General features: G+C 34.8%; 2 protein-coding genes across 4 annotated transcripts in view; both read right to left on the bottom strand.

Annotated features, from left to right (window-relative positions):
- Positions 1 to 7: 7 nt before the first annotated feature.
- On the bottom strand, positions 8 to 4520 carry LOC108363679 (Niemann-Pick C1 protein-like; the record flags this gene model as incomplete). The annotated part of the gene is given in 6 exon segments (XM_017617114.1): positions 8 to 86; positions 362 to 663; positions 749 to 871; positions 874 to 1643; positions 1750 to 1998; positions 4514 to 4520. Coding segments are annotated over 6 exon segments (1530 nt in total), but the record flags the coding sequence as incomplete, so codon positions are not given.
- A 4604-nt stretch (positions 4521 to 9124) lies between these two features.
- yin (solute carrier family 15 member yin) overlaps positions 9125 to 27792 on the bottom strand; it is a 23379-nt gene continuing 4711 nt past the window's right edge. The window contains exons 1-6 of one of the 3 annotated variants that reach the window (XM_017617107.1): positions 21889 to 22466; positions 12426 to 12504; positions 12115 to 12343; positions 10710 to 12027; positions 10386 to 10622; positions 9125 to 10324 (exon numbers count right to left, since the gene is read on the bottom strand). In XM_017617107.1, the coding sequence (XP_017472596.1) occupies positions 10103 to 10324; positions 10386 to 10622; positions 10710 to 12027; positions 12115 to 12343; positions 12426 to 12504; positions 21889 to 21924 (2121 nt within the window). In that variant the 5' untranslated portion in view covers positions 21925 to 22466 and the 3' untranslated portion in view covers positions 9125 to 10102. Of the gene's footprint in view, positions 10325 to 10385; positions 10623 to 10709; positions 12028 to 12114; positions 12344 to 12425; positions 12505 to 16093; positions 16506 to 21888; positions 22467 to 27792 lie in introns of those variants that run through there. The other 2 variants (XM_017617106.1, XM_017617109.1) reach the window with 2 other exon arrangements.

Here is a 27792-nt window from a genome sequence, read left to right as displayed (position 1 = left end):
CTGAAACTTTCGGCATGCCGCCTACAGAAATACCAGGTTCAATGGGACCACCATAAGGGCCATAACAAGACTCCAACATTGGAACTCTATAGAAACATAAAGGTATCACACAGGAAACACCTAATTCATATTCGTACATGATCGTATATATAGTATGGACATTAGGGTGGTCCAAAATAATTAAAATTCGAATTTTAATGCTCTCACCCCCTAGGATTATTCTATATCAAGAAAAAGTATATCCCTATTTTTGATTTTTATGGCAAAAAATATATAGAGGTCGCTCAAAGCAATCAATTTTTGGACCACCCCAATGCACATAAATATATTATAGGGTGCAATGTACATAGAATTCACTCACCGGAGGCAATCCTCAAGTTGATTAAGATAGTTGTTAGTGTAACCATCTGAATCTACATACTCTAAATCAAACTCATCCATATTATTTTGGAAGTAGCCAAAAATGGATTGTACCAAGCAATCATCAGTGGTCGCTTCCACTCCGGTATATAGCATAGGCGCATAGCAAACATCGGCTAATGTAACACCGGTTTCTGTGGTTATTGCTTCAATTTGTTGTTGCAATGTGAAGACCTCTTTTAGGAAACTTTTTTCGAATGCTGGCCCAAATGTCAATATGCCCGTTGATGTGTTGTGTGTGAACTGAAAAGAAGAAAGCAAGTTAATACAATTAAGTACTTCCCGTTCCCGATATCTACTAAAAATATACGTGCCAAAGTTCACTTACACTCGATTGGTTAATGGGTTTGAAGAATATCTGATTGGTGCGATAGAAGGGTCCGAAACGTTCATCAAAGTAATCTTTTTCCAAACGTGTTTGACTATCTTCGCTAGCCCAAAGCTCAATTGGGNGGCCAAAATGAGTACGGGATTTTTTGCACAGAAATATCCCCAAGCACGAAAACTCTTAGAGAGTTTAGTATTCACGCAGCTAAAACCCGCACAACAGCTTGAAATCTTGATTTTCGGTTTGCAGATATTCAGTGAGCCGCATAGTATGAACACCATGACGAGTGCACCGAATACGACGGAGACTATGAAAGTAATTCCATAAAGTCCGGCTATCATATAGCTTTCTGCCTGCCCAGTAGGAGCGTCCATATAGGGACAAGAGGCACTGCAATCAACACATGAGCACGCAAATGCGCCGTCATAGGCTTCCGAACAATTTTTCGCTGGTACAACCAGTCGTGGTAGCTCGCTTGTTTCATTTAAAAACTCGTAATTTATGGGGAATGGTACATAATCACTCAAAGTTGGGTCACCCATGAAGATGTACCATTTGCGATGATCGCAGGTCTTTGCGTTATATGCGCCACATGCTAGATCCATGGCTGGACGACCCGTCTGTGTGTGTTGAATGCCCGCGCAACTATCGTAGACTAGCTCTACCGACGCATCATCGATACGGTAATCGATTTCCTCAATATATTCATGATCATCGTACGTCTCATTATAGGGTACCAAAAAGAGACTATGATTCTGCGCGCAGGTCAAGCCACAAATTGAGTAGGCCATATTGTAAACACAAGTAGGGCAGCGGGAGAAGACACCGTCGATTTGTGATAAACCCGATTCCATTGTGCGCAGCTGAGCAGCGTCACAGCAGAGCATGAGAGGTTCTATATACATATATATAGAACATAGAAGTGTAGATATGTAAATTTTGCTTTTTATAGGTATAAGATTCGAAATAAAAATAATTTATTTTGTTGTATCGCATTTTACCATCGGGGTCCGAAGACTTGTATTCAGCATACCAAAGTGGGCAGCGTCGTTTAAAAATCGCTTCAGCGCTGGTATCATTCAATGGTTGCGGTGGACTATTGACAGCTTTGTTAAGCCAATGCTGCCCAACCGCGTGACTCTGGCCATACCAAATGCAATGTGGCTCCTCATCCTCAGCTGCGGTGGTAAAGTTTAGCACCCATGTTGAGGCAATTATCAGCCATAACGAAACAAATATCACCGTCTTCTCTGCAAGAATAGAAATAAATGCAGTTGTGAATAAAAATTTTGAATATGAAGGAGAATAAGACTTAAATGCATGGATTAAACTCATAGTGTGTGGCATATTACCAAAACCCACTTAGGAGACTAAGAGCTCATGTCAACTACTCTACACTGAGGGAAATAATGCATAGTAAAAATGAATACCTTATATTTGATTATCGTCTAAAAATGTTCGTATACAAAAATATTATTTTCATACCGAAATTTAGCACGTACGTATTTGAAGCCTTTGAAATACTGTATATGTAATTGTAAATATGAGACATATAATTTTATACATTTTTCTAATTAAACATTTTTGATAATTTCCCATTTTTTCGCTCATTGGTAAAAAATCATGAGTGCGATTATATTTGTAAGTAATCAATTATTTATTAATAATTTTAAAGGTGCAAATAATGGTATTTAATCATTAAATTGTTCCCTTACAAACACTATCTAATTAATAATCATTATTTAATAGGTCTGGTTTGAATTAAATTTTTTTTCTCAGTGTAAAGTAGAGCTCCAAGGCTTATAAATATGTGAATTGACAGCTTTCACTCCTTTTTGCAGCCTAATGTGAACAGCCGTACTTCTTTCGGAAGTACAGTACTTCTAGCTTTTAGCTCTTTTATTTCGTACATCGGAGTACAGTCTTCTTCTTCTTAGCGATATCTTGTATTTCAGTTCCTGGACTTCGCCGATCTTCTGGATGATCGTCACATGGCCTGGGCGATAAATTCGTTCAAACCATTAACGCAGCTGCATAGGGCCCTGAAGGTGTCGTGCAATTGGTTCAAACCTATTTGTGCGAACTGTGTGAGGACCGGGTACATCCTCAAGCCTTGGAGGGTAGTCAGTGTTGCATTCATACCGAAAGCCGGAGAGGGCTCTCATGTTCTCCCTGGATATTTTGGGACTATCAATCTCTCTTCGTTTTTGCTAAAAACGCTAGAGAGATTGCTAGGGAGACTAGAGACTTAATAAACGTAGTTCCTCGTGACTGTCTGTCAAGAGCCCAACATGCTTATTGCAAGAAAAAATGGCAACACTGGCGCATAGTCAACAAGGACACGCCACATGGTGGTGTTCTCTCTCCCCTGCTCTGGATGGCGTTTGTAAACGACCTTCTAGAGGAACCGGGAAAAGTGTGCTGTCGGGTGTTCGCCTAAGTAGATGATATGGAACTTCTGGTTAAGGGACGATTTCCATCCACCCTTTTCGATCTGGCTCAAGGTTACCTTAACCAGGTAACTAGGTGGCGGCTGTCGTGGAAGCTTAACATTGAGATGTTGCAGACACCATTTTCGCATCACGAACTCTGAATTTCTGAAGGGCCGTGAACACATAGATTACAGCGCCTTCAAAATGGCTCCCAGAAGCTCCTTCTCTATCTATATTCTCTCAATAGCAGACTGGGTAGGGCGGGGTTACTCGAAGAAGGGAGCGGTAGACTTCTTCACGGACGGATCAAAACTTGGAGACAGGGTTAGTGGGGGTGTCTTTTGTTGGAAACTCTTCACTAAAACTATGCTCAGGCTTCCGGACATCTGCAGTGTCTTTCAGGTGGAAATAGATGCCATTATGATGCGCTCAAAATCGGTAAAGGAGTGTGTGACTTCGCTATCAATCGCGTCAAATACTTCTTAGGTACTACTTCTAGTTTAGGTATCGGGTTACAGTCACATCACGGGAAACAGAAACGCCACTGTCCTCCTGCGGTATACTCTTGGATACTTAATGGTCGGGATAAAATGGACAAAAGAAGGTGAGGCTCCTTTTGTGACTTAAATAAAGGAAAATAAGAAGTTACCCTGCTACCGCGTGTTCTTATAGGGCACTTTAAAATACTTATCGCAGTGTAAGACACGCGTGACCCATCGTTAATCTCTCAAGGGCTAGTGATGGGGGCTCTGACGGGCCATTGAGCGATTGGTATTCACGCGGTAAGACTAGGAAATTTAACTGATCCTTTTGCATCAGCTGTCAAGATTAAGATAAGCGGAATCATCTCCACACTTTCTTTTAGACTGCCTAACCTTCGCGAAGATAAGATGGAAGCATTTTCCCTCGCACTTCTGAAATACAATCGAGCTCTCAGGGATTGAAATTAGCCGCATTCCAAATTTTGTGATCGGCTCGCGGCATTAACCTAACCTAAGCTAACCTGTACTTCTTTGAAATATGAAATAGTTGGTCACATAATGCATACCTTTCCTAATGATTTATAAATATACTACATAAAATGCACTTATGTATTTGCCATAAATGATAAGAACAATAAATAGGCCAATAACTCCTACTTGAGTATATTACATATACACATAAAGAAAAAGAAAAAAGCAATTTAACGGTAAGATGTATCACTGGTGTAAAGCGTTTATCATAGCTTCGATCGAATTAGGCCTTTTCATCTAAAATGTTTCTGATAACTTATTTATGTACTTTTATGCGCACAAAAGTTAATAAATATATAAGCAATATTGCTTTCACATACTTGTCATTTTTTTGTTTTGTTTTTATGCAGCTTTGCAAAATTTGTTATTAAAGGACGCCGCGAATACTTTGCTTTAATCCTTAGCACAGCCGAATATAATTTCACTCAATGCATTTCCGATTATATTTAACGTGTACGTCTAATTTAACGCCCGTCTTAGCAACGACTAAGTTCACTGCTGGACATAAGTGGTCTAATCAAGCATTTAAATCTTATATCGAAAAGGCGTGTATGTATGTACATATGTCCAATTTTTTTTCGAAGCGTCACTTATACATAATCAATTGATTAGATTTTATTAATTGCCGATTTAACACCTGCAGCAAGGTTTTTTATGAGTTATCGGCTGTTATCGGCTGATTTAAATGGTTAGAGTAATATATGTACATCAATAATCCAAAGCCATCGAACACCATCTGGTTAATGGTTTTAAAGTATACATACTTACATATGTACATTAGACTGCATCATCAAAAAAAGTTGCGGGTTTTTCCGCCGGGAGTACAAAATTTATTATATTTTAAGACGTCCACTAAAATATTTCGTATAAATATTAAGACTTCAGCGAGCTGGACCGGTTTGAAAATACCTCCAGAAATGGAGTTTTTTATGAATAAAAATAGTTTCTTAAAGCACATTTTGAAAGAACTCCCCTTAGATGACAAAACAGATTAGGCTTAAAAAATTTGCATAAAAATCTTTTCAACGGAATCGTAATAATGAGATTTATGATGCTGTTTGTTTACTTTTTTCAAAGATTGATTTTTGAAAAACTTAAATAACTGGGCCAAAACTATTCTGGTCAAGATTTATGGCATCTCGGTAGAAAGGCATTTTCCTACTATTTTTATTTATGTACAGAAAAAGTCATTCGTGTTCCATTTTTTTTTTTGTTTTTAAATTCTAACACATCTTAATTCAACTTTGAATGATGTTCGTTCATCCCACCTTTCTTTTTCATCCCTTGAATGAGCTTATTAGCAAATAAATGAAAAGGAAGAGAAAATACCTTTCCGATGATATCTTACAAGTCTAAACCGGAAGAGTTTAGGTTCAGTTATTCAAGTTTTTTAAGTTATACCAATCTTGGAAAAAAGTTAAATAACAGCATCAAAAATCTCATTATTACGATTCCGTTCAAAATTTTATTTTCATTTTCTTTTTTAATATTTTTATGTAAGTTTTTTACGCTTAAACCGGTTTGTCATTTGAGGGGATTTTTTCAAAAAAACACCTTTCAGAAACTATTTTTATTCATAAAAAACTCCATTTTTTGAGGTATTTTCAAATCGGGCCAGCTCGCTTAAATCTTAATATTTTTCCGAAATTTTTTGGGGGACGTCTTAAGATATAATAGATTTTATAATTCGAATGGAAAATAAGTACCGATTTTTATTTTTTTTTGTATGGGGAGTGATTTAGTCTAATGTACATATAAGTATTGCACTTTCGGTAAAGTATGTAAGCTTTGAGGGATCTAACTGTAATTTCACTACTTTTAGTTTCAGTTAACAAAAAGGCGATTTGCACATACATATCAATATATGTATGTATGTATGTAACCGAATATTTATTTATTTAATTGTTACAACAAGCCGGTGTTTTAAAGTAATGCCGTTCGTTTATAAGTAAATGTACATAAGCATAAAACATGCATACTCACATACATATCTACTCCCTTATCAGCTAAAATTCAGGTGTTTCAATGGGCAATAATTGCTTCACATATGCACAGGCTTGCATGTGGACATATACATACATACATACATACATATAAATATGCCAAAAATATTTGAGATAAGTTAGTTACTTCGCTACTGTGTCATTCACTGTGTTTATTTTATGGATAGACTAATGAATGGCACCCTGAAATTGTGTATATGGAAACTGTGCGTGCATACGAAATAATGCAAATGAGAAAAAACCCGAAATAACCCTTTCGACTCAAAACCGAAATAGTGCATACATGAATACGAACATCTTTGCTGCGTAGGCGGCCTTCGGTTCCTTGCTATATGCAGGTAACGTTATGTATGTATTTAAATTTTCTAATTTTATTTTGCCCTATTCTGTATATTTACTTTTTCATACTATTTTTTCTACTTACAAAAGGCTTACAAGAATTATAATATTTTGAATTTAACAATGTACATTTGCCTCCACGGTGCACAGTGGTCTGAGTCCCAAATATAGGTGGAAAAAGTCGGAAAATCGAGGTCTCTTTTTTATTTTTATTTTTTTATTTTTGTATTTTTATGTTTGTTTATATCATATCAGTATGTTAACTTGATTTACACATTATAAGAGGGTGTAAACTATTTTATTCTATTTCCAATGTTTGTAAATTTGTATATTACAAATTTCAAAATGTCAAAAGATAAATTGTGCGAGTTAGTTCGAAAAATTATTTATGGGAGAATATTTAATAAGTTTTAAGCTTTCCATAACCGTTAATACTTTTTTACATTTTGCCCTGCTTTTTAACCGACTTCCAAAAAAGGAGGAGGTTATCAGTTCGTCGGATTTTTTTTTTTTTTTTTTTTTTATGTATGTTACCGCATAACTTTGGACCACGTCAACCGATTTCGATAATTATTTTTGCGTCGGAAAGGTAGTGTCTCAGAGGTGGTCCCATACTAATCTGGTTAAGATCCGATCAGTGGATCATGATATATATATATATATATATATTTTTTTATATGAGAGTTGAAGTCGGTTTTTTTTTGCTAAAAATTACTTGTCAATATACATATTCGTGTTTAACGCGGGCCATGTAAGATTTTTTTCAGCGCATTTTGAGACAGTTTTAAATATTAATAACTGCCATAAGAAGTACTAACTTTACTCCTATTCGAAGCTTACACAGAAGATAACGACGAATTTTACTTTCAATCCATCTTTCCAATCTTCATTATTGATAAAATTTCTTACCAATTCGACTATTCAAACCACGGTTGCTTAGTGTGTTATCGTGTGAAAAATTACAAAACTATAATTTTATTCACAATGAAATGTTTTATAGTTTAACTATACAAAACTATTTATCTGACATTAACATCTCTAAGCTCACTTTATTTTAAAAGTCTTTCCAAATCCATTGCAATTTCAAAATTCGAAATTAAGATTCGAGATTCGTTATCAGCGATCCCAAAAACGCCAAAATACCTTGTTTCGATAAAGTTTACTGATTTCTTAATTTTTGTGCTCGCCATATTGGATCCGCCATTTTGAATTTTTTTACTTCAGATTCGTACTCAGCGACCCCAATAATACTACGTATATAGAAACAAAGTGGTGTCAAATTGTGTTAAAGCGCGTTTGAGCAATTAGATTTGTCCATCTAGATTTGGATTTCAGACCACTGTGCCGCGATTTCAACGAGGCTCCCCTCGTATGCACATTCTTAATGTGCGAAACTTTGTATTCGTTTTGCGGTAGCCCCCAAATAGTTATGAAGTTGGTAGGGTGGAACTAACGCTTCGCGAGACTATCTCTAAATTTTTCTGCAGCAAAATTTTAGTCGAAAATATCAAACATAAACGCAAGTTACTTCAATACCCAAATACCCAACCCTGCAAAATGTTAATAATATAATTGGGCATAGGGATAGGTAGTGGGAGGTAAAATTCGATTTTTCCCGTATTTCGAACATTTCCCAATGATTCGATTATACGATTCGAAATTCGGTGGTTCAAATTCGATTTATTCGAATTTTCAAAAATTTTTTTTCACTGAAAATTTAAAAGTTTTTTTATTTGAATTTGATATGGAAACTGATAAAAAAAATCATTTTCCACTTAAATTGCTTTCGTGAAACAGACAGTAAGAAAGATAACCTAAATCAAAAAAGAGATTGAATTGAACTTAAATTAATGTGATTACTTATCCGTATTGCTCTTAATAGCTTCACAATAAATAAGAAGTTTTTTTTTTTTGCAAAAAATACAAAACAAGGAACGAAATAAAAGTTTAACTAAGTAAATAAAAGCTGCCGCGACTTAAAAATAAAAACCAAAAAATATCGAAGAATTTATCAACCGTATTTTTTTAAGTATCAATAATGACATCGTATGATTTTGAGAGTTTTTTTTCTAAATAAAGACGAAGGTCAATTTATTCAAGAAAATTTTGATTTTATGCGAAAAATATTGCTTTTCGAGATTTTATACCATGTTTACGAAAAGTTGTTTTTTCCCCATATAAAAACTTTGAACGCTTTGAGCGACATCCAAATATTTTTTGATTTCAAAATAAAAAAATAAGGGTATATTTTTTCGTTATACAATTGAAAGCATACAAATTCCGACTTTACTTTTATACATGCATTTTTGGACCACCCTAGTGTGCATACATGATTACTCACACAGGCACAGGGTACCATAATTTCTTAAATTTCTCTCAGCAGAAATCAGAGAGCTGTTTGCGTCTCAGCTATTTTGAAGAGCCTAAAAAGAGGCAACGAATTTCGCATTTAAACTTTTACCGTCAACTGCGGAAATGAAATTACGGATGAGAAGTCCCTGGGTGTGTTATTTGTTTTCAGCGTCTCAGGGAAGAAAATTTGTATGTTTATCATAAAATTAATATTTTTTATTAACATCTTTACAAATAATTAAAAAATATTTCGCTACTTAAATCATAACATGTAGCAAAAAATAATTACATATTTGTAGAATTTTCTGTTGACTAAAAGTATCAAAATTAAATTATTTATGCATACAAACATGTGCTGCGATAGTAGCAAAACTCAAAATGACATTGTTTGCAACTTGTATACTTATTTATTTATTTTTAATAATTTTCATTTTAAATATAGTTCGATCTACAACAGGAACTACATAAATAAAAGCTTACACAATGGTTACAAAAATTAATCAAACTTAAAAAAAATTGCATAAAAAATTTAAATTTTTAGAAAGTTTTCAAGGATGCAGTTTTGTAGCCCGTCCAATTTCAAAGTGCAAGTTTCAAATTTACAAATTACCGTTGATTTTTTAGAATTTTTTTTTGTTTGTCAAGGGTGCCAAGTTTGAAATTTTGATGTAATTTTTTTTTTAAGTTTGATTAATTTATGTTAAATTTGCGCAAACTTTGAAACTCTTATTTATGCGGTTTCTGTTATGGATCAAACTGTATTTCATATGAAAATTATTAAAAATAAATAAATTAAATCAATTTTTTGGCCACAATATAAAAACCAAAACATATAACAGATAAACTTATTGTATAAAAGATGTATGCGGGGTACTTAAGTATACGATATTTATGAAATAGATTGTAAAATAGCACACACGCTAAAGGTAAAATCAATATTTATATGGGTATGTATGTATATACACTTATGTACAAACAAAATGGCAATCGCAATAGTTATACAAAATGCACAAAAATAATAAAAACTTAAAATATTTATCCTAAGTTAGACTGAGCTAAACGAACCACAACCTACTTAAGTACATCACAGCGTTACTACTGCTGCTTGGCTGGCCGACAAAACTACGCGTATAATAATTTGCCAAATACTTAAATGCAAACCTATCAAATTTTAATTACATATACATAAAATAAATATAGCTGCAGTCTATGTGTTTAACGCTCTCCTTCGTAAGCCTCATTGAAGTGCCCATTTCCTCTATTGCCGATGTAGGTTTCTCGCTCGGCTTCTCTTTGCTTGGAGATATTGGGTGTAACCACTACTTGATTAGCTTCAGGATCCTCGCCGTGCTCCACATATTTGTATGGAATAGTGAGTAAGACGAAAATGAACATGTCGACAATCATGAGTGCGGCAAAAAGCGCGAATTCGGCAGCCTAAAATGATCGAATTTTGTTAGCTAAGAACTGCGACAAACAAAAGACTTAAGAAACAAACCTGTGAGTCGAAGAATTTCAGTTCAGCAATAACAACTACCAACATATTGCCGATGGAGACGGACAGTAGCCAGCAGGCCTGCAGGACAGACGTCATACTCGGCGGCGCCTGCGTATATGAAAATTCCAAACCCGTCACGGAGAACATGATTTCGGCTGCTGTGATGACGATGATCTGCGGTAGTTGCCACATAATATGAATGCTATTGGGCGGTGTGATGATGTGCGATTTTGAGGTCTACAAAAGCAAAAGAAAGTTATTAATGCACAATGAAAACAAAAAAAAACAATTTTCATTCATAGCAAAAAGTCATTTGATACTCACAAAACCATCTCTGGCATTGCCATGCACCAGCAGCGCATATACACCGCCACCCTTCGTATTTATGCTTGCGATTTTCTTGTTCGCCACTTGCAACTCGCTTTCACCATTTGCAACATTCACCACTTGGGTGGCATTGCGAAAGACCAATGGCACTGCCGTCTCTACTGCGTCGGTTAAAGTGATGGCATTCTCCGTGTCCGGCACATTCAATAGCACGCGTACAATTGGATTACCCAGCTTTGGCTTAGCCGATGAGTCTACGAACTCTTGCATACCTTCGCCAGAGAGAAAGTAGCTTGTCTCCTTGCCAGGTGTTAGCCGGAAAATGCCCGAAAAGTTATTGCAGCGATCGCTTGCCGACGTTGCGTTGAATGGATAAAGATATGGCTGTGGCACGGACAACGTCTTGCCCTCCCACAGGCCAAGCGGTTCAACAACACTTGGACGATTCGGTAGCTCTGTGGCAAAGCGATAGGCACAAGGCATACCATTGTAGATGCGCAAATTAGCCTCGAGCGCCGCCGGTGGCATTGGATCAACCTCATTCAGTTTGACTTCGAGGAAGGCAGAGAGCAGGAAAGCAACGGCAGCCAATAGACCGCCAAGCGTGAGCTTTTGCAATGGTCGCTTAATGCCCAGCTTTGCCAATATCGGATAGAGTACATAGGTGAACAGCGGAATCATGCCCAGAATGAGTAATGGGTTGACAACTTGCATCTGATCTGGCTTTATTACATAACCGAATGTTTCACCATCCATACGCTGCGCCTGGAATGTCCAACGTGAGCCCTGCTGATCGAAAAGTGCCCAAAAGACGGGGAATGGCAAAAACAGCACTAGAATCTTCAGCAAAACCTTGGTGTCGGCCACCATCTTTTGACCCGAAGTCGGCTCTGCATAATCCAGCCAGTGCTTGCGTGGGTTCGTCTGACGCTCACGTCGCCAACCGCCAATGGCATCGGAAATGCACTTCGACACGCCGAATATCATATTGCCAGCAGGTGGCTTAACAACATACAATTTCCGGCCAGCAACAAAGATTACTACGGAGAGCAACATCAGCACAGCTGGCACACCGAAGGCCAATGAAAAACAATTTTTATCACCGAAGCAGTGCACATCCTCACGCAGGATGGGTGTGATTGTGGTGGAGATGGTGGATCCAGCATTAATGGCGAAATAAAACAGCGAAAAGAAGGTGGCCAGTTGTTTCGCTTGCTCGGGCATGCGGAATTGATCGCCGCCGAATGCTGAAACGCACGGCTTAATTCCACCGGTGCCGAGCGCGATCAGCGTCAGACCGAGTATGGTGATTTCTCTAAAAAAGAATAGAATTCAAAAATTTAATATTTTGAAACTTTGTTATTTTGCTGAAATTGAGTTGTGCTCCATCTGCAATACTCACTTCACGGGTAGGTGCAGCAATGGAATAGCACCCAGCGACACAATCACGCCACCCAAGGCATACACCATAGACAAATATAGAATGGTTCGGAATTTTCCCAACCAGCTGTCGGCGATAATGGCGCCAACTATCGGAAACAAATACACCAACATGGAGAATATGTGGAAGAGCACGGTCGCCGTATCCTTGTCGTAGTGCAATTTTGTGGTGAGGTACAGCACGAGAATCGCTAATAAAAAAGGGAAAAGTTAATAAAAATAAATGTTTTCGTATTGGGTGAAAGTAAGCAGAGTTCATTGACTGATTCTTACTTCGCAATCCATAATAATTGAAGCGTTCACAGAACTCATTGCTGATAATGAATGCCACCGATTTGGGATACTCCGTTGGCTGCAGTGAAAAAAAGAATAACAAAGTGATAAAGAGAGTTATTTTTTTGGGTAGTTAATATATATTGCTAAGAGTGTGTGTATGTATGTCAACAGTCAAGTATATATACCTATAGGTAAAAGACAATAAGCACATACATACATATAAACATTTGTTGGGGTAAACAATTTTCTGTTTTTGCAATTTGCTTGGTGCGACGCGCACAAAAATGTGGTATTTTATAACAATTAAAACTGGTTTCGCTGCTTGTGACCAAATGTTTACTGGCAATGAGAGATGAAAACAGTGGCAAATGTTACAATGAAACGAAAAAAATTTGTTTGCACAACAGCGGCATACATACATATGTATGATTATATCTTAAATAAAAAAAGTATTGTTGTTGATGTTGGCAAGTTGATGATTGATTGGCCAGATATGTGAATAATTGAATGTAGCTGACAAATGGTGAAAAAAAAAATTAAAATTTGGTGATCACACATTTTTACTTTGCATTTGTGCGAGCTCCTCGTACAAATGGTGGTCTAAAGTTATACACCACCTACAAATGGTAGACGCTTTTTCAAAGCAGAAATGCACCCGAGGGTTTGTCATTACCTAGCGAGGGGTAATCATTTCTCGAGAAATCGAAGCCAGCTCCCAACGTGTAAGAGTTAAAGCCGCAAAACACTAGGCTACCTCGGTATGCAAAATGTTAGTTCTTCCTAATTCTCTTAATTAAAATATCTGAACACAAAAAAAAATATATGAATAATGAGCTTCGATTAAAACACATTTGCAGGTACTAGTATTTCTACCTTACAAGTGCATGTGTCAGCATGTCGCATTATTGCTTGATGGAATAATTGGCAAATCTAATTACAAAAGCTGATTACAAACGTAATGCAATAGAAATATTTCTATTTCTAACAACAGATGGATTTAAATTTAAATGAGAAGGGTAAAACTCTGACAGATTTAGATGGAAAACTAATTAAATATTTACATATACACAAGTATAAACTTGCTATGTGAGCTTTTCATAACCGCAGCAGTAAATCACTCATGCAACAACAACTAGCACTTGTATTAACCGCGCAACAAACACTGTGTGGCATTTAAACAAAATTCCAAAAGAAACATTTTTCACAACTTTACAACGAAATTGGATATTTTTACTCTTTTACGAAACAATTTTCTCACTTCGGTTTGCAAGGCATCTCAACAGCTCAAAAACGCCCAAGTACTTTAACTCTTTTTTGCAATTACATACATGTAAACGTGTATATATGTATGTATGTACATTAAACCACTGATCGCTCAATTTCAGCACAAAAATTTAACCAAATAAAAACAAAAAAAAAATCTTGCCCCTGTCAAATTGTAAGCTCCATAAGTGCTTTTGCTAAAAAGGTGCTTTATATTCACAACTTTGAATGCGCGTAAAAACTTCCTATAACTTTCGAAATGAAAATATTGCATAACTTGAAAGACTGAAGATAACTAAACGCACATAAAATAGGCGTAAATGAATGCTTTGCCTTAAACAAAAAGTACATAAAACTACTTTTTTTCAAGTCGATTAATTAATAATTCGGAAAGTTGTCAATAAACTTTCGAACTTTATGTACTGAGGTGTGCTAGTAATAATATGGATCTTCGCCTTTCGTTCTGAATTTGGGTCTAATTTGGCCTTCATAATCCGATTTTATTAATGTTGGACTATAATGTTTCTATTTGCGTAACTATTTTGCATTTAATTTCAATGAAAACCGACCATAATTACAATATTTAGAACTGTAGTACTTATATCGACTTCAGCGTTACGCTTCGAGTAAATGGTATTAAAGTATTTAATTTTCAGTAACCAAAACGTTTCCTAAATTTAATTCGATTTGCATTATATATTTGTATATATGCAAACAATACCACAGCGGCCAATAGGGTGTTAAGTGCACTATTTTTGTGGAAAATTGAATCTGTCGAGAACTAGGACAAGAAGCGAAATAATTGTACCGTTATGTAATTTAAAAAAAGAGCTAAAATTCAAAGCTTTTACCTTTGAAGATCATTCTTAAGATAATGGTAATTCTATGTTCTGTCCTTCAAAATAGAATATTCGTTTTTTTTGGATCTTTGAAATGTGTGTTTTCGGAGCCTGCGCTATTTTCAAAGGTCAATTGATACGTCAAGGTATTTTTTGTTCAACAAAACTATTTTTCCCGAGTTTTCCATCTTAAAATCTATAAAATACTGTTTATTTCGCATGTGTTTTAGCGGTATATCGGCTCAGCGTCAACTACCCGTTTTTTTTTTTGGAATTCACGCTCAAACGGTTTAGAAGCTTACTAGTCTATAAACTACATTTCAACAGACATACAGAATATTTTAAAATAAGTACAATCTATTTGGTAAATTTTAGACATAGCTTCTGCCATAAAAGCCAAAACTAAGACATACGAAGTTTTTAATTTTTTGTTATGGTCTTAAGCGTGGAAAATCGAGTCGTTTTTTTATTACTCAAGTTATAAATGTATCCGTCTTCGAACGCAAATGGCTTTATTTTTTATTAATTAAATATTTATGTATGTACATATCGTACGTGTAATAATATACAGAATTATTTCAAAATGTAAATTTTGTGGGAAAACGCAATCAAAGTTTGAAAATTTCATACAGTTGGTATACCAAAAGAAAGATGGAAACGAACATATCCGCCATTTTTTGGAAGTTTAGTCATCTGTTAGACTGAACATATTCTACTTATCAAGCTTGTTATATGTCCCAACAATTATTTAAAAAGGAAAAAAAAACTAACTTTTTCTTGACACAAAAAGAACACTTTGGTTTTCATTTAAGCAATTGCTTAGAAAACACCGAGTCAACTCAACCTTGGCTCACCAAAAATGAATAAATCAGTAGACACATAGTAGTTAGGAGAGGGGGCGTAAACATCATTGGCAGCTGTTCACACAGGCAGAGCTTCTGCTCTAAGACAAAGCTAATTATATGCAAACAAGGGTTATTGACCAAGGTAAGTAAGGTAAACTATTTATTAATATAATAATTAATAAGCGACTACCGTTTATAGTATGCTAAAAAAAAAGGTTTTAAAACGAGTGTGGAATTTAATTAATTGTCGTGATGTATAATGCCATACCGTTGTAGGCTGGTTTGCTGAATCTGGTTGTACGGAAATAAGCTATAAAAATCGTGATTAGCATTGACAACAAATTGTAGGTGACCTAATATTTGTCTAGTTGCTTTGCAATTGTTGCATAAAAATAAAACAAGTGTGGTGTTTTAGAAAATAACTTAGGCGAATTTGACATCAAAGAAGAAAATGGCGGGTGAGTTACTGTTGCAAATGAATATCTGAAAACAAAATCTCTAATTTTTATTCATTAATTCAGCTTATAAGTTATTTTATTAGATTGTCAACAGACCGGTTTTGGCACACTTTCAATTGTGAAATTTGATTCTTTCCCATTAAACACGGTTGGCATAACCCGTTTGTTATATGCATATATTTAATGGTTATTGTAATTCAAAATACTTTACATATTTCGTCACCCCACTGCTCCGTTTCGTTTAACCTCTGCTAACTCACCCGTTTTTCAATTTGGCTTTTGTTTTGCTCAAGCTCTGCGATTTCTTCGCACTCAGCGGCGTTTACCTTCTCAATCACATCAGCCATTTTGTTTTGTTGTGAGAATAGTTTTATACTTCGACACTTAAATGTTTAGTATACAATAACTGATATATTTATTTGATAAAAAACAACTGCGTAAAATGAGCACATCTGTTTAAGAAACGGTTTGTTAACAACGCTAACTCGTTAAAAAAAAAAAACAAAAAAAATCACCCGAAAAAGTAGCCACTGCAACGAAGAAAAAGCTATGAAATAACACTTTGCAGGCTGTCAAATAAATCATCAATCAAAGTGAATGAAAATATACATATAAATATTAGCTTTTCTCCCTCGCTTTAAGCTCTAGTCGGTCGATCTTAACGGCTCCGCGTTCAAAGACAGACTGTAACGGCACTGCGCATGATTGACGCGGTTAATATACAAATGTGTACACTCGATCTCTTGCAATGCTCAGCAAAGTGGCTTTGACATTTTTGCTTTGAGACAAAAGCTTTTTATTCTTAAAAAAGTTTAAAGTTTGCTCACATTAATGCTTTACGCAGTTTTTGTCTATCGTCATTAGCAAACCGCCGACGAACGTTTAGTAAATAGAAAAGGTGAATAAAAAAGCGCAAATAAATAAATAATAAAATATCCAAAGCTCAAAGGCAAAACTGAAAGCGAAATTTAAGAATCGCACGTTCATAGCTGTGCTAATACTTGTAGTGTGCACTGTGATTTCAGCCTTACGTTAAATTGTCTTCATGAGGTATGTATATGTAAGTACATATGTACAGTGTTGATTTATCGTTTTGGACCAAATTTAAAATGGTATTGTTTGCCAGTTACTTCTTCGCAGCTAATTAGAACTTACACTTTATTGGAATAAAATTGATTGGGCACCAAATCTGCATACTCAAAAGAATTCTAAAAAATCTGATTAAATAGTTGAAAACTTGCATGAAAATTTATTTTCGCGAGTTGTGCACAAAGTTTAGAAATTATATTTTTATGTTTTTTATTGTAGAAGGCACCATGTTTTTATAAAAAATTGTCCGAAAAATATTACAATACAAATTGTTACATATATTGCAAAAAAGCAGCTGCCAATTTTTTTTGCCGGCAGTGTAAATAAATATTGACGTTTTCATATTTATATTTACCCACACAGCAAACTCTATTTCCCGAAATCTTAACGAAGTATATTAGAGTATTTTATTTCTGTAACGATTTTTTTTTACAAATCTTCAAAGAAAATTATATGAAGTGGTTGACACGAACTCGTAAAGAAATTTCTGTACGAAAAATAAAGAAAATTTTGAACAAAAAATCTGCATGAAATTGTTTACATAGATAGCAACAATATTTTCACTGCTTTACCGATTTTCTTCAGAAATTTCGTAAAAGAATCAAAGTGTGCACAATTTATTTCAGTTTACAAAATTCGACAAAAAATCGGTTGATATCATTACAAACTCTTTAAAATTACACTACAATTTAGAATACTCTGAAAAAATGGTTTGAAGGGCACATAAAATTCAAAATCCACCGGAGATAATTACATTTGCCCTGTATGTGTCACACACATATATAAATACCCAGTACTGAAAGAAACTAGTTTAAATATCTATGTTTAACCAGTTTTTTACCCACCACAACTGGTTGAAGATCTGACTTTCTTCCCTGGAACGAACTGTTGACTTTAACATTTCGATATCCTAAGCATCAGTCAGCATTTTATTTCAACTATTTTAAAATGCATTTGGCTTAAAGCACTTCAAAGTCAGTATATTTCTTTTGCAGATGTCTTTTCCATCCATTTAAAATTACTTAGTATTAAATGCTGAAATTGTTAATTGCCAAAAGTTAGATGAATTTTCAACTAATATTGAATTATTTGCAAAGATATGTATCAAAAGTGTAAGCATTTGGTTTATCTCAATGAGGCTGCTAGGTGTTTGTAAATCAATTTAAGTAGAAATTTAAGTAGAAATAAATTAATTATTCCGAGTTAATATATTGGAGCAAATGAAATAATTTTAGTTAACAAATGATTCTACATGTCTTCGATTATAAATCATAGAAAGACTTGAATTATCCTAAAACCCGTGGCACATCACACAAACACTCAAGAGGGCACCACAGCTGCGCAAGCGCTGTCACATTGGAAGGAAAAAAAAGAAGATTTTAAAGCTGCATAGCAGCCAAATGTTTTATTATTTTATTTTTATTTTTTGCTTTTATTTTTCTCTGTGTTTTAGATTATATCTTATTGTACTAATATTTGTATGTATATTATGTAAATAAATGAAACTGAAACCGCTGCATGCAGTACATTGGCCCCTTACTTAATCTCGAATTGAGTGTGACTAAATGTTTACTTCCTTCTTCCAAACAGATGACACACATTCACAATAATAACATCTAAATGTTATTGTTGTTGTTATTTAGAAATCTATTGCTTTAATGATGGTCATTAGTTGAAATGTTGTATTTAAGGTCGAGGAGGAGTAAAAACAGCAACAAAGCGAAAAACGTGCATTCCGGGCAATGAGCAAACCACACATCGCACATTAGGTAAAGCTAGTCAATTACTTAGGTGTATATATGTATATGTACTTAGGTCAATTTCGAGAAATCGAAGATGATTTCAAAATATTGTATTGACTCACTCCAGCAACGACGTTGGCGTTGACAATAAAATCAAGTTCGCAAACAATGCAAGTGAATTCAAATTAAATTATGTATTTAATTGGCTGGCTGTCAGCTTCAAGGTACATACTATAAATAAGAGGCAAATGGTGGAAGTCGGAAAGTATTTACGCACATAAATGTGTACATATGTATGTAGAATAGTACTTGATGAAGCCAAGTGTAATGGGTCGAAGATGTTCCGGAAGTGATTAGAATTAATATCATTTACGAACGAGGCAATGATCTGGGTTCGAAGTGACATACAAACATACGTTTACGTTTGATTGCAAAACAGAGTTAATAAGCCTATGATTCCTATATACATACATATGTACATACATATAAATACTTAGAATATGTGAAAGAATGGCTTACATATTTAAAAAAAAAAATACCAAAAAAGGAAGAAAAATGGCTTTAAAAGTGTTGAGGCGAGCATCGCCTACAATTTTTGGTGCGCCTCTAAATGTCATAACACATATGGAGGTGTCTACAATTTTACAGCGCCTCTGAACGGGGAAGGGTTTTAAAAGAAGCCATTGCCTGTCAACGGACGACCAGCTTTTTCAATTTTATATCGGACGGAAGTTCGCACCTCTAACCACTCAGCTTCGATGGCTATGCACTTTTTACATAACAGACATTTATCACATATGTGTGTATCATTATTTATTCTTCAGTACTAAGTTTTGTAAATATTTTGGCGCTCATGTATGCCGTGCACGATTTGCAACACTTATTTTTGTGTTTTTTTTTATTATAATTTCTTTTTGGAATGAATCGAATTAATCGCGAGTACAATACGTTTTATATATCGTCATCTGAAATGCAAACAGACGTAACAACATCGCTATTGAAATCGAGAAAGTAATGACTAATATTTATACATTTTTTTTATAAAATGATGTGGAGAGTTGTGATTCGATGACATCCATCATATAAATCAAAAAATGAATTTCGACTTTTTTTTACTAGTTATGATTTTTTACATTACTGCGATGATGCTTGTTACGTCTTTTTTGCATTTCAGGCGACGATATGTAAATACATTTCTGTTTTATTGTAAATTTGTGTTGGTAATAAAAATTGTGTGAGGAATTGTGAAAGAATCCCAAATGGTTAATGACATTTTCTTCAATTAATGTCGCTGCAATACTTTTGTAATAATATTTAAGATCGTATGACCGGCGCGAAATTTTGGCTTTAAGCAAATTATATACATTAGGGTGTAGAAAAAAAAAAATTAAGTACAACGTATTCCAATCAAAAAATGTCCGTAACATGGAAATTTTAGAAAATAGCTGTTCTCAGAGCTAATAGTAGTTATACATCGTATATCATTCGCAGAAATTTCGAATAAAATAAAATAATAATAATAAAAAATGTATTTGCAGTGAAGTTTTAATAGCTGTGTATCTAACTTAATAGCAAACATTGTATAGCGCACACAATTTTAGGTACGTAAATAGGTTTATATGTATGTATGTATGTATGTGGTGTCATAATGGCTATATCTACATATGTATGTTTTTACATATTCTCCCATAAACAACTACAGTAACGGCGCTGTCTGCCATGATAGCCATCATTAGTTTATCTTAATATTCTTTATGGCATTTAGAAAAGAATTTACGACTATTTGAAAGTTGCCAGATATTATCGAAAAAACATAAGATAAGAGTATAATAACATAATTTCACACGTAGTTTGTACATTTTTTGCACAACAAGTGTAGAATTTTGTAGGAAATTGAAGTACTACTTACAATTTTACGCTTTTTTCGAATAGGCAGACGAGAAGGTGTTTTTCCAAAGCAACAAAAGGCGCATAAAGGGAAAAAAGTAGATTTAGGCATGTCGGTTTGTGTGTAAAGTCAAAATTAGCAATTTACATCAAATTTATTTGTTGTAAATTTTCCCCTTCCAGAGGTGTCTAAAGCAGTAGGTCTTAGAAATTCGGTAATTCAGCATAAAATAAAATAAAAAAAGAGATTCTGAACGACAGAACCAAAATTGACTCCTAAGATGGCACAAAGCCGAATCCGAATTGGACAAGGGATGAAGAAATTAATTTCAAAATTTCTTCAACTTCTCACTCTTCCTTTCGGAAGAATCAACCAACGCAAAAAAAATAAAAATAAAATTGCGCGCAACCGCTTCAAAATCCCAAAGGGAGTACTGAATGATAAGAAGTGTTAGATCAATAGAACTGTGAACTAAATTAAATTTTTTTTGAATCTCAATAAAATACATAATGCCAAAAACTTAGTAGAAAAATCCGAAGAGGACCTTGCTGCGCCTTATCAGCACATTTTTCACATCATCTATCTATATGTAATTTAATATATATGTAAATTAACTTCAAACGTACATACATACATGTGTATATATATATGTATGCATGTGTATGTAAATGAAATATCTTTTTTGTCGTTAAATACCTACATATATGGAGCAATTTTTCCGTAGAACATTTAAAACCCTTTATTTTCTACTGAACTGTTATGCACTGTTAAAATAAAGATTGAAAAGCGCAATAATAGGGTTAAATTGTTCCTAAAAAACATTGAACGGAGAATGCACTGGGAGTAACTCTGCGCTAAAAAAAAAGCTCAGCTTCGTTCAAACTTAGAATCTTCTCCAAGTCAAACCATCAACACCATTATCATACTGCACAATATCACTTGCCTAACTTCCGTGAGTGCATTGCATTCGGTTTTTTTCTATATTTTTAAGAGCTTGCTATTGGATAAGTATATACCTATGTATGTATGTATGAAGTGCTGACAGAGATGTGAGTTCAGAAAGTACTTCTGTTAAATGATAAGCCTAAGTATAACGAACCACGATTTACATACGTAAGTATATACATATGTATGTACGTGAGTCTATTGCATTTTTCGTTGCGCTGGCAAATGCCATTGGCACGTGCTTCAATAAAGCAGCAGATTTTAGTACAAAGCCTAAATGAATTTACATTGCAGTGGGAAAAACGCACGTTCGGTACTTATTTAAGTTAATATGCATTTCCTTTATACATAGCAGGTATTTACTTAGTTATGCATATAAAAATGTTCTTACCGCTTTTTCCGATATTTTCAAGACGCTGCTAACCATAATGACGCTGCTTTGCCGTTAATCGCGAGCGGGTAACAGCAACTTATATATATAACAAAATATGTATAAAAAAACAATTGACGTAACAGTACTTAGTTTCGCACTGGGTGTGCTTATTAAAAGAGTTTACAAAACGAAATTACGTTTAAGCGATCATTTACACACACGAAGTACAAAAAAAAAAAAAATCGCATTCCAAAATTAAAACCAGTTAAAAAAAAAAACACGTGAGATGTTTTTTGTGTAAAGGTTAAACAAATAAAAGAAAACGCCACAGTCTCACTTCTAAAATTTGCGTTCGCTGCAGTTTAAAAAGTTGCTTAAGGTCACAGCACTTTATTTTAACAGTACATATATATGTAAATATAAATAATAAAAATTAAGCGCGTTTTTTTTTTTTTTTTTTTTTTTTTTTTAACAAGAGTCACTAAATTAAAAACACATTTTTGTACGGCATTGAAACTCAAACTAAAAAAAAAGAACTGCTTATGTTTGTTCTTAATAGTAATTCTAAAGCAATTTCTTTGGCGGACTGCAACCGTCAGCACCGCTCAACACTTGTTACACGAATAAAGCTGCAAACTGCAATCGCCGCTTTAAAATGGAAACACAACAGCATCCATCAATAGAGCGGCAGAGCTTTAGCAGCAGCGACTACGACAATAAATAACATTGATGGCGACAATGACTGCGGCAGCGGCAGCGGCAGCGGCGTCGACGCGTTGGCATCGTATTGTGTGTTGGCAGGTGCCAGCGCTGCAGGCATGGACTCACTCAGCACACAGCCTCCCCACCCACAATCAACAAAACCTATCTATCTAGTTTTAGTGCGCTCTTCGAAATAATTTCAGCTTTGCGCTCTTGTGTTATCTCACTTTCGCCTATTCAAAATTTACTCACTTACTCTGTTAAATAACGCAACTCGCGTACTCGGTATGCAAGAAATATTTAGTAAATATTGCTTTTGGAGACTTAACTTTTGTTGTAGAAATATTAATTTGAGTGTTGAGTGTTTTAACTATCGAAGCTTAATTGAGTATGCTTGGTTTCGTTGTTTTGAGCTTTGTGTGAGTCGTGCGATCAGCTTGGTAATTGCGATTTGGAACTCGCACGCTCAGCAGCATAGATTCACAGAAATTTATAGTGGGTTTGGAAAAATGCTTTTGTAATCATAATTATGAGAACAGCATTCTACAAACATGTGCCTATAGACTCGTAAGAGTTTTATGAGAGGATTCTTTCATAAAAGACTTTTATTAGGAACAATTGGAGATTTTCAGAAAATCTCATATAGGAAAACATTATGGACGAAAACTTTTTTTTTATAAACGCATGTGTATATGCATGCGCAGGTGGAAAGACATGTAAAACCAACATTATTCATTACTAGTCTAGTAATGGTCTCTTTGTGAGTGTCGTTAGTTGTCAGTCTATACAATGTCGGGTCCAGTGGTTGCAACTCTTTGTGGAGGTTCCGCTTCCAGCAATGGTTTTGTCTACCGGATGCTGTCTGTGCTTGTCGCTGTTGAGGATGTTGCCTTGCCATGTTGGTGGTGGCGTCGCGGGTGATAATTGCAGATACTGAGCTCTTCAACAAGGGCCGAGTCACTTGACCATCCACGGCTGAAGAGCAACCCAGAACGTATGCAAAAGTGGTACCAGGCAAAGGAAGTAATAGCACTTGACTGATTTCAAATTAGGGTATATTCTGGATTGACACACGGCGCAGACGGTGTAGGGGCGACCATGAGCTGCTGGTAAGCTCTCATAGGGGAGTTGCAGCAGTATGAAGATTGGGGAGCGCATTTTGAGTTATGTTGTCCAGGTGAGTTCGGTGAAGCCATGGAGACCCCAGTGGCGTCGGGATTAACCGGCGCTTTGCGTGGATAGCCAGTCGCCGTGAAGACTGTGGCTGCCGTTTGGCTTGAGCAACATGGGGCCAAAAAATGAGTGGTCAATTAGTAGTGCGGCCTATGGCCTGAGCTGGTCTCTAGGTGACTCTGTCCGTTGCAGTATTTTGCATGCGCCTAAGAGCCTGCCATAGCCAAAATAAATGCCAAGTATAAAATTAAGTTAAGCAAATTCATTTGTGGGGTTAAAAAAATGTAATGCCCGGTTACAAAGAAGCATTGATTTTCGTCATTTCATGCCTAGTGGAAATTCGGCATTAGGTATTATATTTTTTTTTTATCCTCTTCGCTGTTGGATTATTATGTATTCTTCATTTTACCAAAGCTCAATGCAATTTCTGTACCTAATCTTTATTTCTTTTACGACAATTTAGTGAATACGTCAATTGCAATTGTAAATAGAAAGTACAAACAACTTTATCCATATAAGTATATGCTAAAGTAATAAAATTATTGTTATCACTGGTCATGTTTGATCGTTTCCTTTGCTTTACAAATTGCTCATATCGTTGACTCAATTTGCCGCCTGACGAATTGCCATTTGACGGACAATAGAACCGCAGTGCGCCGGTTTGCTTGCCGGTTGACGATCGTTATTGACTTTGAACTTTTTCAATGAAAGTGCACTACCTATATGTATGCCAGATGCCAAACGCATAAATAACTATATATACATACATATACATATATGCATATATTTGCATTTGTTGTGTTTTTTTGTTTCTTTTATTGTTGTGCCGGCATCAACACCCATCCATGTCACTTTAGATGCGCATCTTTTGTTGTTGCAGTAACAATTGCTTTAATGCGCTTGAAGTGGGCAAGGTGTGGATGTGTGGGTGTGTGACTATAAATTTACATCTTTGCTGTTGTGTAGCTGTGTGAGTTTGTGTGAAAAAGTGCAATGAATTGAGCTGTAGATCTCAGCGTAATCACAATTGTAGCTGGGCGTAAAGTGTGCGATTTGACAGAGGCTGAGGCAAGCTGTTGAATTGGCTGCGTCACTTGACAGTCATCGCATTAACAATTTGTATTTGTAATTGAGCGCTCACATTTTAATTTAATCAAACAATTTTCTCACAGTTTTTAAAGGAAATTGAGCAGATTAGAGCTGCAAGTTTTTGAGCTCTTGATTGGGTTCTAGGCGATGAAATAAAAATATGTTTTTTAAAAATGTATAAAAATCATATTTTTCGAAAACAAAATCCGCAGAATTGAAATAATTTTTTATAATGTTTTTTTTTTTTATGGTATTTAAGTAAGCGAGTCGACAACTATTTAAATATGCACATCTACTTTTTCATATTAATCTCAAATTCTCCTAATGATTGTGATGACTTAATGCATCAAGCATATAAAATTGACTACATAAATATTTAATGGATTTTTACAAATAAATATTATACATAGTACATTAGTAATGTTTTGCAATACTCATATGAGAGTGAAGTACCAAAAGCATGATTCATAATTTATTGGCTATTGTAAAAAATTGAACTGATACTATAGTTCAGCTGGTATTCAATAATCGAAGACAATAAATGGTTGACATTTTTGCTTTGTTTTGCACGCAGAAGCCGACTGATTAGAGGTGTATACTACTACACTATCCGGTGGGGCTCAGGTTCGACCCTTACTACGACCAACATATTTAAAAAGTTCTTCTAAGAGGAGTTACCCTTCGGCAAGCAATGGACAACTTCTACTATAAAACTGTCGTGATGAATCGGCGTAAGGCTATAGGTCCCAACAACATCATGACAACATCAAGATGCACACCTCAAATGAGTCAGTTGCCCGACTGTACTAAATCTCGACTCTTACAAACGCGTTCGTGTGCTCTGAGCAACGGCAGTATGATAGAAAAAGGGTGAATTTTATTATAAATATATCACTAAAAACAAAATTAATAATAAGCGTAGTTTTATACGAAATTTTTCAAATAATTTGGATCAACTTGTGACCAAATTAGGAAAATTTCCATACACTGTAAAAAAAAAATGTTGACATTTAGGGTAAAAACGGCAGGGAGTCCAATATTCTAGAGCCCTCACTCTTTCATACCGCAATCGTGTCTTTTTTTATTCTTCTCGCTATGTTGCACAGTGTTATTTAAGCACTCAAAACATCGAATTTTAGAGATCTACATCTTAACTAAAAAAAAATAAATAAAACAGCCTCTCAATATGTTTGCAACTTTTAAATGGAGTTCTCAGGGAAACTGGATAACCCAGCCATTTAAGGCTCTCCTTCAAACCGATGTACTATGGGTAATTTGGCCCATTTTTGTGAGAAAAAATATTTACGAACAAAAAAGTAGCGTATTTAAAAAACATAAATTTTTATGTGATTATTATACGATTTCTCACAAAAACAAACTCTTAACCCTTGACGATCGATGAGCCTAAAGGGGTCACTTTTTAATTGTTAGTTTTATTGAAAAAGTTTGTATGGAGATTTTATCTAAATATTTGTATTAAACAAGCCACTTTCTCAGCAATCGCAAAAAATCGCAATATGAAATTGGCGGATTAAACTCAAAAGTCTTCGTTTTACACGCTTTGGTAGTCTAAAAAGGATCAAATATGACCAACATTTTTAAAGCAATTTTAAAGTAATTTTTTATATTTTTATTTTATTTTTGTTAACTTTTTAGATAGTAATTTACTTAAACATTTTTGCTCGAAAGTAGCTAAAACAAACAGAATACAAAATCGATTCCAATATTTCACTCACAGACAACGAGTTTGACAACCCTCCTAATCAGTCGTTCGTTGATCGTTTTTTAACCGACTTCACAAAAAGGAAAAGGTTATCAATTCGTCGGAATATTTTTTTATGTATAACTTTGGACCAAGTTAACCGATTTCTGAAGTCGGTTTTGATTTTTTGCTCAAAAATTACTTGTTTACAAAATCATAAGTTTGAAGTTTTCTTAGTGTGGTATTATCACTTGCGAAGCGCATTAATTTTCCGAAGCGAATGGTTTGGCGAACGCAACTAAAATATGCATTAAAAGTGTTTACTTACACCAGCTTGTGGAAGTTCCTTCTCTGCCTCTTAATTCGCTACGCCAAACCGTTCGCTTTGCCAAATTCATTCGCTTCGCAATCAAATACTAATGACGTAAAAGTTTATGTTTTTGTAAATACGAAAAATTACGTTTTGCCACCAAAACTGATCAAATTACCCACAATGCGAGGTATCGGAAAGCAATCTAAAATACAAGTGTGAGATACTATATACATATCCTGCAAAAAATTGTGCGACTAATCTCTAAATAGAGTATTCCGAGATTACTCTCTATCGGGTACAGTTGGGCATTAATTAGTCGCAACTAGTCTCATACGGGTACTAATGGAGATCAATTAGTCTCGACTCATCCCTTGCGGGTACGATTGTATGCAGTACACAAAACTTACAATTTTTACAAAAAAAGTTTGTTTTTTTAACGAATTTATAACAAAATGAAAGGTAATTAAATTAATTATTAAAGGTAAATTAAATTAATTTTTTTAATGACTTTAGTCACATTTGTTTAAAACAAATATGTATAAAATCATTATGGTTTTTTTTTGCTAGCTTTAAATATATTATTCTAAGTTCATCTTTTTTTATAAAATCCTTAAAATTTCAAATCGTTTAGTGTACTAGTTTTTTGTAAATTAATATTCAAAGAAATCATAACAAAGCTTTTTAAATTGAAGGTAAAACTATTTTGAAAAACGACTTCATCAGCCGTCTTCAAGATGATTAGGATTAACTATTAAAAAATATATATATTTCGACATCCCTGAAAAAATTTATCCGTTTTACAAATTCTCACCCTTCGCCTTGGTTTCCATCCACATAAAATGCTCTAAGCCTGAACTTACAAACTATGAATTTAAGTTTCTTTCCGTTTTTCTTCGTTGAAGAATATATTTACTACCTCACTAATGTTATTTATGTTAAGTTT

Source organism: Rhagoletis zephyria, unplaced genomic scaffold (genome assembly GCF_001687245.7).
Source record: "Rhagoletis zephyria isolate East Lansing unplaced genomic scaffold, Rhagoletis_zephyria_1.1 Rzeph_scaffold_01334, whole genome shotgun sequence".
NCBI lineage: Eukaryota > Metazoa > Arthropoda > Insecta > Diptera > Tephritidae > Rhagoletis > Rhagoletis zephyria.
This window is presented reverse-complemented; position numbering and strand designations above follow the sequence as displayed.